Raw genomic sequence first — 15546 nt, 5'->3', positions numbered from 1 at the left:
AGCTGAGGATTATATGACCACAGGAACCTCATTACACTCAGTTTCTTGCTTTATGGTGGGATGAAAAATAATCAGTATTCATTTTCATGTTGATAGAGTTCAAAGTGCCTCTATAAGCCTCCTGTTAATTCACACTAAACCCCAAATACCAGTATATCTGCTAAAGAACACCATGAGGAAAATGGTCAAAGATTCTTTTGCTGTAGCAGAGATTACAACAATATGATGAAAGAAACTGAAGTAAATTAACAAAATTCAAGATTAGCTTTCTTCCCTTTTTAATGTAGGATTTCGGGTATCCTTTCACAAGGTTCTTCCTCCCCCCTTTTAAGCTACACCCTTCTTTTCTATATGGAAGTATTGCAATGTTTATTTTCAAACTACAAACAAAAAAAAAGAACCACCCCTCTATCCCTGAAAAGCACCAGTTAAAATCTGATGGGAAAATGAAACAGCAAACAAAAACTCCATGGACCACCCTTTGGGATGAAAGGCTAAAGATGTCTTTTTTTTAATCAATCAGCTTGTGAAGTTCTACAAAAAAATAAAAAGGATCACATTCTAAAGGTTCAGTGCATTCAGCAGCTATATAGTTTTGCTGCTTATTCATCTTTACGTTGACTTTCAAAAATAACACCCTAGCTCATCAAAATATACATTTTCCATTTCCTTTTAAATTAAAATAATAATAAAAACATTTAAAGAATTCACAATCAATAGCATGACTAAGTTTCAGGATCATCTACAGCATATAATTTAAAGTTTCAAGATGCCAATATGCAGCACGCGGCAGGCCTATATGCTCCATGCAGCATGTATGCTTCGGGTAATCTTGAATAACCTTGATATTCAAACTTCCACTTGTTTCTTCCAAATTGTGTAGAATACCCATCTAAAAAAGAATGAGCAGTCAAGGAAAAACAAAAAGCAGTATGTGTAGCACACAGTTAAAATGAAGTAGTTCTTTTTAACCTCCATTTCTATTTTGGAAACTTATCGTAGCTTGTAATGATGGGGTAGATAAAAATCTCAAAGTGAAATCTCCCTGGATCTTCTTTCCTTTTTATTTATTTTTGCTCAACAACTCAAAGGAGCACCTGATTTTTACTGAAATTTAAGTCCTTTAGAAACCCATTGATTCTAATCCCTACTGCAGAGTCAGGCTGTGCATTTGACATTGCAACCACTGAATGAAGTACAGAAAAAAAAAAAAAACGTGGAAAGAGTAATCAAAACTCCAGGTCTTTAATGAGGTGTCAACTGAGTTGAGATCCCTCTGCCTCATCTTCTTGAGCATAAAGTACCAAGTGTGAAGGGGAAAGTGACTCCAGCCAGCTACATTGCAGGCATGATCACATGCAATACTGAGACATTCAGCAGCAGAACACTGGGTGTCCAGGTAAAGATTTGGAGTGCCTACTGTCTCTTAAATTACAGAATGGTTCAGGTTGGAAGAGACATCTGGAGATCATCTAATCCAACCCCCCTGCTCCAGCAGGGACACCTAGAGCACGTGGCACAGGGTGGCATCCAGGCGGGTTTCAAGATCTCCAGAGAAGGAGACTCCACAACCTCTCTGGGCAGCCTGTTCCAGGGCTCTGTCACCCTCACAGTAAAGAAGCTCTTCCTCACATGGAGATGGAACTGTCTGTGTTTTAATTTGTACCCGTTACCCCTTGTCCTGTCAGGCCAGGATCCCGTTGGCCTTCTTGGCCACGAGGGCACACTGTTGCCTCATGGTTAACTTGTTGTCAATCAGGACTCCCAAATCCCTCTCTGTGGAGCTGCTTTCCAGCAGGTCAACCCCTAATCTGTACTGGTGCCTGGGGTTATTCCTCCCCAGATGCAGGACCTTGCACTTGTCCTTGTTGAACCTCATGACGTTCCTCTCTGGCCAACTCTCCACCCTGTCCAGATGCCTCTGAATGGCAGCACAGCCCTCAGGAGTGTTGGCCACTCCTCACAGTTTGGCAAAATGCTTCAGAAGGGGTTCTCTTGAATGCTCTCTTTAACAGACAGATACATCTGAATTTTGCCTAGGTTTCTCTAAGTCTCTTCTATTAGCACAGTGAGGTCATATGTGCTCCAGATGGGAGCCTGAACATTCAGCGGAGGGTCCCAGTGGTGACCTCAGTGACACATACACTTTTCCTTAAAATAGTGACTTAGCTTCTGTGTTCATAGCTTCTTGAATTTCAGCTGATTCCCACTACACACTGATAAACAACTCCTGTGTAATTTTATTTGGAATTCAAATTCTGCAAGTATGCAAAGAAATTATCAAATAAAACCAATAATCCAGTAGTTTTACTGCATTCAGGAAACCGTGCAGATAATCTTTGGTTACATTATAAAGATGAATATTTGCATAAATAAATAATAACCCAATGTCTCACAGGCTTCAAGTGCTTAACAAACACTAAAATGCCCTGTGAGAAACAGAAGCCTTTTTTTTCCTTTTTTTCCTCCTCCAATTGTCACAATATTAATATAAACAATTGCATTTCACAGTCACCTGTGAAACTGCATTTAGGTATAATCTCCCATTCGGATGTATGATATCTGTTTGGAAATCTCTTAAGAAGGGTGGTAACTTGTGCTTGAAATGCAGGTAAAGGCACATCAGAAGTCTAAGATCAACTTGAAGAATAAACCAAGGGTTTGTTACTGCACATCTTACTTTGCAATGGGATATCTGAAGTCATCAAGATTATCTCAACATTCCCATATGAATATTACTATTTCGTAGGATGACAATGCAGTCAGAAACAGCAAACTAAAAACCTGCCCTGTTTCTCTTTAAAAGTTGTTTACTTTTAACCTCATTATGCTTATTTGATTTCCAGAAATCTTCCTATCGGTTAGCTTACTAGAAACATTTATTTTCCAAAGAAATGAAGTCGTATATCCTAGTCAATTCATTTGGAAACCTCTTGCCTGTATCTGAATAAACAATGCAATAAATATTCAGAGAATTTTTTGAGAATACACAATTCAAGTAACTGTTCATATCGCATTAAAGCATGATATTTGTAATTAAAGACAACAATAACTAACCAAGTATATCTGTAATGTAAGCCACCAGAGTAAATAGTTTCATATCCACTTCATTTCACCCTTACTTTTTCGTCTTGGAAATGTTTTTATAACAAATCTGAATTTCACTAGACCTGACAGTAATGAGAAGTAGAAAGAGCTTCTTTGCTTCTTCCTTCTAACAGAAGGAGCAGTTAGCAAGGCCTCCACAACAGAAGGCTACAACATTAGATGAAAAGATTTAAGAGGGGGTGGGGGGTGAAAAAAAGGATAAACAACTGCAGGAAACAGAAGAAAGACTGTGTCAGGATTTCATAAGCTTAACATTGTGAATAAACAGATCCTAGAAAGATCCTTTCCATCAGAAAATGGAGAGCTGTGGAGATAGTTACAGGGAGATCACTTGCAAAATCTAAGGCACATTGGAGCCAGCAAAACTATCCCATAATATATCAAAATGTCTTTCTAGACCTAAAGTCTTAGAGACATAACTTCTAACTCCTTGCATAACTTTTCTGTTACCCATAAAATTAAGAACTTCTAAAGGAATATTTTCAGGACTGGGGATAAAAAGAATTTTTTTTTTTTTTTTTAAAAAGGCAAGAAGTCCTTCTTTCACTTATTGCAGACGAAATTGTCTATCTACTCCATTTAGAATTTTTTTTGATAGCAAGGCTCAATGATTTTTAGAATTTTTTTCTCTATTAATACCTATCTCAAGACATATAGCCTGGAATAATGCTATCAGAGAATACCTGAGATATGTATACCAGAGATATGTTTCATGGTACTCAGATTAGTCTTTTTATTTCTCCACAAAAGAAGAGAAACAAGGTACAGGCTTGCCTAAACTCCCAAGCAAGTTTTACTCAAAGAATAATCATAAAGATTATCTTGCATAGTATAAACAATATACTTGTCAACATTTAAAAAATTAAGCAAAACATGGCATAACCTTGAAAGCTAGTGAGCATTTCAGCACCTTTGAACTTAAGCCACTTTTAAAAATAAAATAATTACTGCAGTCATCACCCTTCATAATATTACTTCACTCGTTCATTTACTATGAAAAATGATTAATAGCCATCTGCCTTCTTGCACTTAAATTTGTTAACCTCTAAGCAGTTTAGACTCACTATATACATTAATATGAACTTTTTTAGCCTCTAAGGATACAATTCCATGTAGGAGGGAACGCATACGATTTCTTTTGAAAATTCCACAGGACAATAGAGCCTGCTGAGCTGTTCTTCATACAGAGTCAAGGCATCGGTCAGATTGATACAGTTTCCCTGAAGGAAAAAAAAAAAGTTTCAGTTGTAATCAAATATGTAACCAAAGACACAGATGAACATATACATTTAGATGTTAATGCAAGGCTTCATATATTTCAGCATCACATACATCCTGTTCTTAAGATTTATTATTTACAAGGCAAATATCAAATAGCTTGTCTTCATTTAGCCTACAGCAAGCAACAATTTGTATCTTTTCATGAAAGACTGAGTATGGAGGGAATTATCCATCTTCTTATGAGTAGAAACAGCCATCACATCAGGCTTCTAGTTAAAAGAGACCACCGTGTGTTGTTTACCTACCACATCTACTCAATAACCATTTACTTTATGATTGCTTAAATATATCAGTAAACACTTTTTACAACATCCAGACTTTCTCAATTGTTTAACTTTGTCAAGGTCTTTACAATATTAGAATGCAGCACTAAAAGAGCCACAACTTATCCATTTTAAACTGATTCTTCCATGTGACAAAACAAATCAGATTATGCCTCAGTTCTGCTGGCTGTAGGCCACATTGTCTTGAGCTGCTCTGTATCATGCTTCTGAAAAGGAAATGTTTCCCATGATTTTTTTTTTCTTGGAACTGTGAGTGTCTAAGAATATTAGCAACATCCTTTACTAAACAACAACGAAAACAATTAATGCTTAAATGATCTTCTCTAAGAGTGCAATAAGGAAATAATAGACATCCTGAATTCACAGGCCTTCCTAAACAGGCAAATAAATATCTATTCCCCTCCCCCAATCACATAATTATTGGACTACAAATTTGTGTTTATAATTGGAGAGAGGGGAAAAAAAAGCAACTCATTTACAAGCACAAGCTTGTCCAAGGTCGAGCAGTAACAAGCATGCTTTTCAACGTACTTACAGGCAACTCATGTACTGAAAGCTCTAATAACACACATAACTAACCGTATATACCTGGAACTATATCATACACCTGTTTTGACACTGTAAGAATAAGAGTGACCTAGCCCTCTGAACACCAAGGCACATAGAGACCCTTCAGCATATTACTTGAGACCACTAACTACAGAGCACAAAGGAAAACAAAGTGATATTTAAACATAAAGGACAGACAAATTTAAACTAAGAACTGTCTACTGAAGCACATAGAGATACAACATCTCCTTTGGTTGTCTTCAATGTTTTCAAAATGTCCAATGAAAAATGACAACATTTGTAGGCAAACTAAGCAGGGCACCATTGACAAAGAAATCCAGACAGTCTGAATGGACTAAAACAAACTAAATTAACTCCTTAGTTTCAGGTAGCGTTCTCCATGTAACAACAGAGAGGCTAGCAATAAGAAGTTCAGGTTTGTCTTTTTGATATATTCTAACCAGAACACACAATGTTTTAGTTTGGTTTTAATTATGAATGAAACAAAAAGGCCAAAAAGAACTGGCAGGTTTTTCTTCATGAGGCTTAACGCTTGTCATTTGATATAAATTCTACGTATTAGAGTTCAGCCTGAAACAGAACATCTATCTAAATAATTTGGCTGCTTCAAAGAATTTCCAAGAGGATCTAAGCCCTTTTCCAAGCTGGCAATAAATCTTCACTACAGATTTTCTCCTCAACCATAAGAGGAGCTCACAGCTGAAAGGCTGTTTCTCCACTCTCTTTTCCTTCCTTTCCACTTTCCTGTATCCTGTAAACCCATGACCAAGAGATACAGGGAGCTTACACCAAGCTCTCTGGTTCTTCCCTCTCCTTATCGGTTCAAGGCAGTTCCCCACCTGGTTCTGAGCATCTGTTCTATTGTGCTTTCATCTCCTTTGCTGTATCTTCTCCTTAACTCACTCCTGCCCTCCAAAATAATGAACAAAAGAACCATCACACTCCCGAAAAAAAAAAAAAAAGGGACTATTTCTTTCTGCTTCCTTTCTTACAGGTAATTAAGTAGACTAGGTGATGCTTTAGCCAACGACTCTTTGAAGAGCATGGCAACTACTCACAAATAACTGGAAAACTGGTTTATTACCAAGGTGAATATAATCAGGACTGCATGGTCTCCAGATGCCTCAGCTGTTGTTTTCTATGCACAACACACTAAATGAAGACCCACCAAACACAAATGAACCTCTGCTGCAGCAGAGACGAGATGTTCTGCGATGCTGCTCAAGGAGGAGAAGGGTTAATGCACACTGGCAGGCAGACACTAGCATCATTATTCAGATGAGATTTAGAGCTCATGTGGACAAGAAAAAGCACTCTCCTTGTCATGTCACCATTTCCAAGTGCTGTGATACAACCATCCCATAGAGTCTATTACACAAACCCATTTGCCCTACCACTACCCAACCACGACCATCTTTTTTCCCTAGGGGTATCTTGAATGTGGACAAAGCAGCAAGCTGCAGGCACTGGCAATTTGTTTGAATTCCACAGCCGCAGCTTTCAAAAAAGATCCATACCCTTTTTTGGAAATGTTCCATTCACCTTACATCTAATATGTGAATTAAAGAGTCATAAAGGCATCAGATTTTCAGACAGTTTTGTAAAAATGAAGTCCTACAAGACCTGTGAAAAGGGGCAATGAGGAGCATCTGTCAGAACACTTCCTACTTAACACCCTGCTTCCTGCCCATAATGATGTCCTTAGGAGAAGAGGAGGCAGAGAACAGGCCACAGCCACACCAATCTAAGACTTTCTCCTCATCTTCCTCCTGAGGACCCTGATCTTCAGTCTGTAGACCTCAACGTCAGCCATGCACATTAGCCACTACACAGAAACAGCAGGCTACGTGAACACGATGAACCTAACCCAGCCACACAGTATGTGCACACCTGGCTATCTGTGGGGAAGGAAAGACACACACATGAAACATGCACATCTCCACCCTTTCGTAACTGACAGCTTCTATTAACTTGTTGTTAATGATGTGCCTTTTACCTCTACCTGGTCATGACACCTAATTGCTAATTCTGATTCCTAATCAGTACAGAGGCATGAGTTACTTTCAACACAAAAAGCTTTGCTCACACACAGTTTACCATTGTTAGCGGTTGCACAACATTTACTGTAGAAGACAGAACAAAATAAGTTTCATACTAGTCTATAGGCACTTCCTAGTAACCTAACATAGAAGGCAAAGTCCTGCAAAAATGTTGGCAAGGGACCTAAGCCACAAAAGTTTACTATTTATCTTGGATCTTAATATTAGTTTTAAATAGTAGGAAAACACACATTAGACAGAAAAACTTCTACTCAAATCTCAAAAATTTAATGGAAGAAACAGTAATCTACTAGTGTAGTCAACTCCTGGTTTCAAGAACAATTCCTTCTGGTCATGACTGGAGAGGCCAAAAGCCTTCTAGGGTAACCGGGCTTTTGATCTTTGAAAGACCTGAACTTTTCAGGAAAGAGAGGCAAGAGAAAGCAAGCCTTAACAACAGTCTCCCTGCTATATGGCAGGATCTCCTCTCTGCTCTGAACAACTCTTGGAAATGTTTGCACATATATATTTTTTCCATTAATGGACAAGATTCTTGTCCCTTCCTGGCCTCAGATCATGTGCGTGACTTGAATGTGACTGTGAAAGAATGCAGATGGTTCAACTAAGAAAAAAAAAGAGCTAGATTTAATCGGAAATTACGACACTCTTAAGGTCACAATTTACTGGCTATTTTAAGTCCCCTAGGCTTGAAACTGAGGTCAAGATCTATAGGACCAGAGGAACAAAAGATTTAACACTTTCAAAACATCTGCATCACCTACTTTTCATGTGTCTAAGTTGTTCTGCTAACACGTGGTGGAATACTGAACTCCAAGACAACGGTCTTTAAGGAATTATCATTTTATGTTCTTCCTGTTTCTCAGCACTCAGATTTTTCAAAACCACCTTAAATTAATTAAGTGCATAATTGAGGGCACACAAACAGAACTAAAGCAGTTAAAATTCTCACAAAGCAAGGAACTAAGATGAGTTTGACCAGGTATCTGTGCACATAAAAACATACATTCATAAAGGACCAAGCTTGAAATGAGCAGAGATTATTAAAAAAGAAAGAATCTGCCTAAACTTCTCCTATTCATTTTTTTTCTATATTATGAGATAATAAACATAACCAAAGCAAATAAAGCATATTCTCACTTATTTTCTCAACTTCTTTTCATTAGTACAATTTTCTTCATGAAGATGCATTAGAAGCATTCCTGTTTCTACAGGAAGTGAAAAGAATTTTCATCCTACTGCTTTTCCTCTGATTTTATTGCAGTATGCTCAGGACATATGGAAAAGCTTTAAAAACCTTATACATATCCTTGAAAGTTCTTTCAAGAAAGCAAGCATAAATCACGTATTTGGTTATACTTTTCCTGTTCCACTGATAGATGTCTACTTGGTTATTCAGTAAAGAACAATCACATTCTTTATATTAACTATACACTATTTGGTTTAGGGCAGGTTTATCCAACAGCACAGGTATCAGAAAACAGAAGAGGCCTGTAAAAAGGTAAGAGATGAAGACTAACCCAGAACAACTGAATACAGCACAACACTGAAAAGACTACTGCAGTACTTGTTTAGTAACCTGTTATTATCCAGGACGCTGTAGCAGGCACCAGGCATATAATTTCGTTTCAACATGGGACTAAATGCAAGAGTAAACAAAAAACCCAACTCTCCCAAATCTACCAACCTGTGTGCGTAATTTGAACCATAAATAGAAAATATTGCCTGGCAATTTGCAGCGCACATACCCATTATAGAGGAAGTCTAATAGGAAGCACACATTCAGATAAAAGTATCTGCAGTTAGTTTTGCCAGACTGCCATTTCAGTATTGCCTCTATTCTCCCTTCTCCAGTGATGGACAAATCACTGCAGACAGTGTGGCAAACCAAGAGCAGGAAAAAACAACGAAACCTGCAAATAAGCAATTTTTACTGCCAGTCTCCAAAGGAAGACCTGCCCTAGAGGTAAGGCATGTTCCACTCGACAGTGTTCCATTAACCCCTCTTTGGGGCCACGCAGCATAGGATTTTATAAACTTTAAAGTTATCTGGTTTTACTCAACGACAAAAACTAAAACTCCCAAGCCTGGAAAACTTAGACAAGCCTATTTTAATATTAGGAAAGTGATATCCAGAAGATGTCACTTTTAACAGTTTTCTGAAAGATAACTCGGTCAGCTTTATCAACCAAGCCCAAGACCTACAGTCTTAGTTAAGAGCCAATGCCAACCACACTGAAGTGTTCTTGCATCACTAGAACACAATCAAGGGAAACGAACCCAGAATGCACTAGAGTGACCTGTCATACAATGTGTTTCATTTCAACTTGTCTAATGAAAACACTTAGATTTATTTTGTTTAATTCTTGGTGGTTTTTTCTTCTTAATAAGTATCAGCATCCCTTTGACACACAAGCATTTGAGGTAATTTTAAATTCTAAAGATAACTCAGCTAACTGATCTGGGTTTAAAAGCCTCTTCTTGACTGGTGAGTGCTGAACTGCTTTACTTGTACTGTCTTTACATTCTCAGACTGCTGCGAATGCTTGTACACATTTTGACAGCTCATGCCTTTCTCCCAATTCCAATTCTTCCCAGTTTTCATAGAGCTTAAATTCTGTAGTAGCCAAGTTTAATTTCTAAGTTTCTGCAGCATAATAGATTGCCTACATGTTTATTGTAAAATAAACACAGTCCTGTGGAAACAATAAAAGCCAATCAGTTAAAATAAGTTAAAAAAAGTGTACAAACAAATCCTACTAGTTCTACTTAGCTTAACCCACTTATGAAGGGGATGTGTCTATCAACTGCCTGGGCTAAATCTGAGTCTCTGTATTTCCTATGGCCTTTAGAAGTAAATGAATGATTTGAAAGCAGAAGGAAAGGGATCTTATATATGCCAGTGTCTTGCATTCATCCCTGTATGTCATCGTTGCAGGATATCATTTGTGACGCTCTACTATGGTTGGCCTTTGTTTTCCTTAAACTTAAGGCAGCTTTTATTTTATTTTGTAACAACAAGGGAAGGAGCTGAACGTGGCCAAGGTTTCTTTCCTCTGCTCAGCACAAGCAATGAGATATCCAGAGCCTGATCAAAACTGGACTTCAGCTTTGCATGGAAGAGGTAATATTTAAAATGATAGTGGAGGCAAGTGGACTGAAGAAGTCTCCATTGGTCAGATCATCCATTAATTTCAAATTGAACTCGTGTAACACAGAAATGCCTGGAATAAAAATTCTGAAGGGGCACACGGCCAAGAAATCACACCGGTGTGTGTGTGTGTGTGTGTGTGTGTGTGTGTGTGTGTGTGTGTGTGTGCACGCACATACACATGGGCTCCTCCAGCCTCCTGTCACACGCTGCAGTCAGGGCGAATCCTGCTCTCTCTGGGGAAGTGCTAATTAGAAAACCCACATAGCAGCCAAAAAAAGGAGTGTTCCAGCACGGTGGTCTGGATACGCACAGGGCCGGCCGCGCCGTGTTAGGCGGCAGTCAGGAAGCGGCAGCCTGGCGCGCGGCTGCACATGCGGCGGCGGTGGGAGAAACGCGAGCCCTCACACCCGTGACGAGTGCCCTTTACTGGAACACAAACCCACGAGCAGCCCTGGGAACTAGCAAGGAGAAAATGCCTGCACAGAGGTATTTTTAAAGGTTCCTCTTAACAAGCAGGCTGAAAATGATAGCCTGCTCAACCTCAGAGGCTTAGATCAGCAGAACAAAAACTTAGCAAAGAAAAAGGTATTTTTGTAGTTACATGTTGTCTGAAAGAGCAGATAAACAAAAGTAAAACTGGCACATACTGATGGCTTTTCCATCACCCTGGGCCTTTGCAGAGTTTCGCAGTGGTTAGGACGGTCCGGAGGCATTATGGGGAAGGTGCAGGATGGTGACAGTCAAGCAAACCAAGCGAATCACACCAGTTGTGTGCACATTTGTAAGTGCAAGAGTACCCTCTGGCTCACAGTTACTGAGGACCTGCCTCCAGACGGCTCCCTGCAAGCGGGCAGCACCGAGTACCTCACCAGAACAGACCCAGGTGAGATCACCAAGCGCTCTGAAGCACCAGCTTAGAGAGAGAAAGGTAGCACGATATGCAACTAAGCATCACTTATCTGTGCACATCAGAAATTAAGGCCCCGTGTAGATATGAGACTATCTAGGTGGACGACAGATAAAAAACGGGTGGACATGAAAAGCAAGGCTACCACTCACACGAACGCACAAGTTTTTGCTCTCGTTATGACTATTACTTGTGGATATGCAGAGCAATTATGGAGGCTTTTTTTCCCACCCCTGGCATCTGCAAGCTGTCCTTTCCATCTCTCCAGAGTCGAAACAAGGCGGGGGGAAGCCTCTTCTTCATCCTAGAATTGGGCACATGCTCCTTTATCCCTCAGGAATGCAAATAAATGGTCTGGGAAGCCTCTTTCAGGCAGGCTGTCATTAATGTCACAGACCTTCTAGCCAATATTAGCTACCAGCCTCCATCTAGTGGCAGAAGGATATTATGCACCAGCACTTTGAGGACCACACCTTGGCATCCCAGGAGAGCAGTCAGGGTATCAGCATATACCTCTGTCTACCAGCATGTTAGCAAATGTATTAGCATAACATGCAAAGAGAGAAACTGCTGCTAACAGAGCTATTTTGACAGTCTCAAAGGATAAGCATAACTAAGTTATGTTTACCTGGAGAAAAGTAGTTATCCTCTAATTTCTCTCACAGCTCAAAATTGTTCATAGCTGTATTTCGAGGGCTATTGCCAGCCCCTGAAAATCCCACCTGTGTCTTGCATAGGCATTTGGTGATTGCTCCAACTGCCACACTTGGGCATCCCAAGGGAACAATGAGGTTAAACATGAGAATAACACGCAAAGAGAGAAACTGCTATTAACAAAAATACTTTGAGAAATCATCAGCTTATGAGAACACTGATCGTGGTCTGCTCAAAATTAACTAGCCAAAAACACACATCTGCATTTCTAAAGCCTGCTTCTCTTTTATACATTTATTGACTTTTACCAAATAAGGGGAAAAAAAAAAAAAAAAGAAAGAAAAGGCAAACACTCAGACTTCTTTACTTTCTCCATACTGTGCAACTTCTTAGTTAATTAACTTTTGCTTCAAAGGCCTGAGCTACTAACATGCTTCTGGAAATACTGAGACGGACCTCCAAATTTATAGCAAACTTTATATTCAAACTTCTGTCTATGTGCCAACTAGATTTCAAGTACAGCAACGTCTGCAGGTATGGGAAAAGTGATACCTGTCACACTTGACTTATTAGCACCACCAAAACTGACCCACCACCAAACCATGACCTGCAAATGCCCTAGGAGCAGGAGTGTCTGAAACACAAACCTGTTTGCCAAGCACACATATTAGTTTGGCTAAGCAAAATACTTGCTTGATCCATGTTCATGAAGCGAGCTATAAATGGAAAACAAATTATCCCACTTCCAAAAAAGTGTGATTTCATAATAAAGTGTTAGCACTTTGGTCATGAAACTTAACTTTTACAGCCAACTTGACATTATTGCAATGCAATTCATAATTATTCTATATTAAATAAAAAAGAATTTGGAGATTGTAATTCATTAATGCAATTCTACTACCATTAGGATTAACTGATTTTATTCAGCATTGCCAAGAAGAGCTGGGCTTAATAAATAAATAAACAAACTGAAGAAATACAAGTGTTTCGTGTTCTCAAACATAAGCACCGAAAGGGTAGTCAAATTGTGGGTCCAGGTGCACTGCTTAGTTCTCAGACCCAGGTGTGCACAACATTTCTCATTCACTTTGGTTTCCACTGAAAGGAGGGATATGAATCCAAAAAAAAAAAAAAAAGAAGCACTGCCTGCATCATAAACTGCAAGATTTAATCAAAAAATCTAAGGCCTGCCAATATTCTTTAAAACCCAAAAGCTCTGCAGAAGCAGACAGACTCACAGCAAGCAACTGCACCATCCATTTTGTCATCTCCTGCAGATAAAAAGACAAGCCACCTGCTCAACATAATTATGTCAAAACCAGATTATTTCTGTACACTGAAGCTTTGATGAACTTGGATTTTAAGTCAATTAATCAGAAGTACCATTATGTAACCAGATGGCAAGTGGGACTTTTTTTTCCCTATTTAATGTATACTATATGATCAAACATTAATAATAATTAAGAAATATGAAAAAACCTGAAAGTTCAAAGCTGTATCAATCAGTGTCACATATTAACAGCTCAATTAGTTCTCAATTAGGCTACAAACGGTAGCTAGAACTCTACAGGAAAGTACATTCAATGGGACCAGAATGAGGGTACGCAGCTGCCTGAGGTGCTTGCCTGCAGATCTCCACCACCTGTACTGCTTCCATGTCAGCAGCCTGCCAGCAACTGTTTCCAATGCAGAACTATTTTAAAGACTGTTTCCAACCAACACTTCTGGACTCCAGAGCACTGCTTTTACAGACCTCTAGACACTGCCTGCTGACGGTGTTCCTGAGCACGACCTGCAGTGCTCTGCTCCAAGGAACAACAGGGCACCCTACCTGCTGTGAACCGCCTCCGACCAATTCACGCACCCAAGAGGAACATTTTGCAGAACGTGGGCAGAGCCAAATGTGAACGGATGATGGGCATTTCCATTTGTTTCTGTCAATAGTGGCATTCACGGAGGCAGGAAGCAATACAATACGTGAAAGGCTGGCATTTTGTAAGCAGAGTTCTACTTTTGATCAAGGCATTTATTAAGCTCTAAGAATAATCAACACTAACAAGATGTGTAGGCAACCTTTGCGGTTAAGGCCCTCAGAGGACAAGCTACTGAACAGATATTTGAAATGTTAGCACAATAGAAAGCCAAAACAGAAAAAAATGCCCATAGCTACTAGCCTATAAGAAAATGTCACTTTTGCAGCATTCTTCCTGTGAGGTGAGGCATTTCCCTATTATTAGTGAAAGCAACGCTTTAACAAACCAGTGGATGTTCCCCAGCTGCTCTTCTTGATGACATTTAATGTATCTTATGTTTTAGGGAACCAAGAAACATTTCAAGAAATTTGGGAGAAGACACACAGGTGTGGGGAGAAACCCTAACTCTTGAGTTTTAAAACAGCTGTGTGGGATGCAGTTGCTTCACCAAACAAAACACAGCGTGCGACCTCAGACAGGCGCTGTGGACACAGAAGGCTGGAACACCACTAACTGAAATGGCAGTGTTAACACACACAACAAGACCACCTAACATTTATCAACTAACATACCAGAACATTCAAAAATCCTCAGAGTTTTCAGTGTAGAGCTACACTCAGCTACCACAGTTGGCAATGGTAATGTTTAAAGTTTCGGTTTTTGTTTGTTTAAACTGTCCACAGTCCAACCCAATCTTCTGGATATCCAGCTTCAGTTAATTTAATTCAAAGGTATTTTAAGGGAAATATAGACAGTTGATTTTATTTGAAGCACCTTTAAAGATCTGTTCCTCCAGAACCAGAACACAAAGTTCTTCATTAGGTTCAACTGAGAAGAGGCTACAAGGAGTATCAAAAAGGCTCAAAGAGCCTGGCTTGGAAGTGTACCAGTAAACACGGCAATGGTTCTGGCTCACTATTTGCCCCAGTATCCATTTTCCTCTTTTCGACCACCTCAAGAAGATTAAGTTGCCTCTATATTCCACACATTGCTTCTACACCCCAGCCCTTGCACTAGCTATACTAGTTAGCCACAAATCCCAATCCAAGGCACTCTAATTTTGACATTATTTCTCTCTTTCCTGTCTAATCAGTGGCACAGGTCGCTTGCCAGAGCTCCCTCCTGCAAAGCCATGATACATGCCTATGCACAGATGTGCATTTACACACCCACAGAGAGATTAAGCTCATCTCACTGCATTTGCTACAGATATGCCAACCACAACACAAGTGCTGACTATCTAGAAGATGCTGTCATCTGAAAAGCTTTCATCTTGAAAGGAATGTTTACACTACCATTATTAATAGAATAAAAAAGCTATTAAGATTTACAGTGTGATATGACTGTATTTATTATATCTTACATTTCAACCACAAGATTAAGAATCTATCCTGCCTACACAACCACAGCATTTTAGAATAAAGCAACAATTCCTTCTACAAGCCTTGCAGTTCTTCATCAATCTGTCCAATTTAACAGCAATCGACTCTTTGCACACCTCAGAAAGCCAGCACTGATTGGAATGAGAAGTTCAAATGCATAATTTCAGCTGGGTTAA

General features: G+C 39.3%; 1 protein-coding gene across 2 annotated transcripts in view; it reads right to left on the bottom strand.

Annotated features, from left to right (window-relative positions):
* Positions 1 to 689: 689 nt before the first annotated feature.
* The window catches only part of SMS (spermine synthase), a 49611-nt gene continuing 34754 nt past the window's right edge, over positions 690 to 15546 (bottom strand). For both annotated transcript variants that reach the window (XM_088532752.1, XM_088532753.1), the window contains exons 10-11: positions 4213 to 4328; positions 690 to 892 (exon numbers count right to left, since the gene is read on the bottom strand). In XM_088532752.1, coding sequence (XP_088388878.1) covers positions 850 to 892; positions 4213 to 4328 — 159 coding nt within the window. In that variant the 3' untranslated portion in view covers positions 690 to 849. The remainder of the gene's footprint in view (positions 893 to 4212; positions 4329 to 15546) is intronic.

Source organism: Tinamus guttatus, unplaced genomic scaffold (genome assembly GCF_059628265.1).
Source record: "Tinamus guttatus ecotype Peru unplaced genomic scaffold, ASM5962826v1 Tinamus_guttatus_pri_ptg000470l, whole genome shotgun sequence".
NCBI classification, from domain to species: domain Eukaryota; kingdom Metazoa; phylum Chordata; class Aves; order Tinamiformes; family Tinamidae; genus Tinamus; species Tinamus guttatus.
Note: the sequence above shows the minus strand (reverse complement) of the source record. Positions and strands in the feature narration are given on the sequence as shown.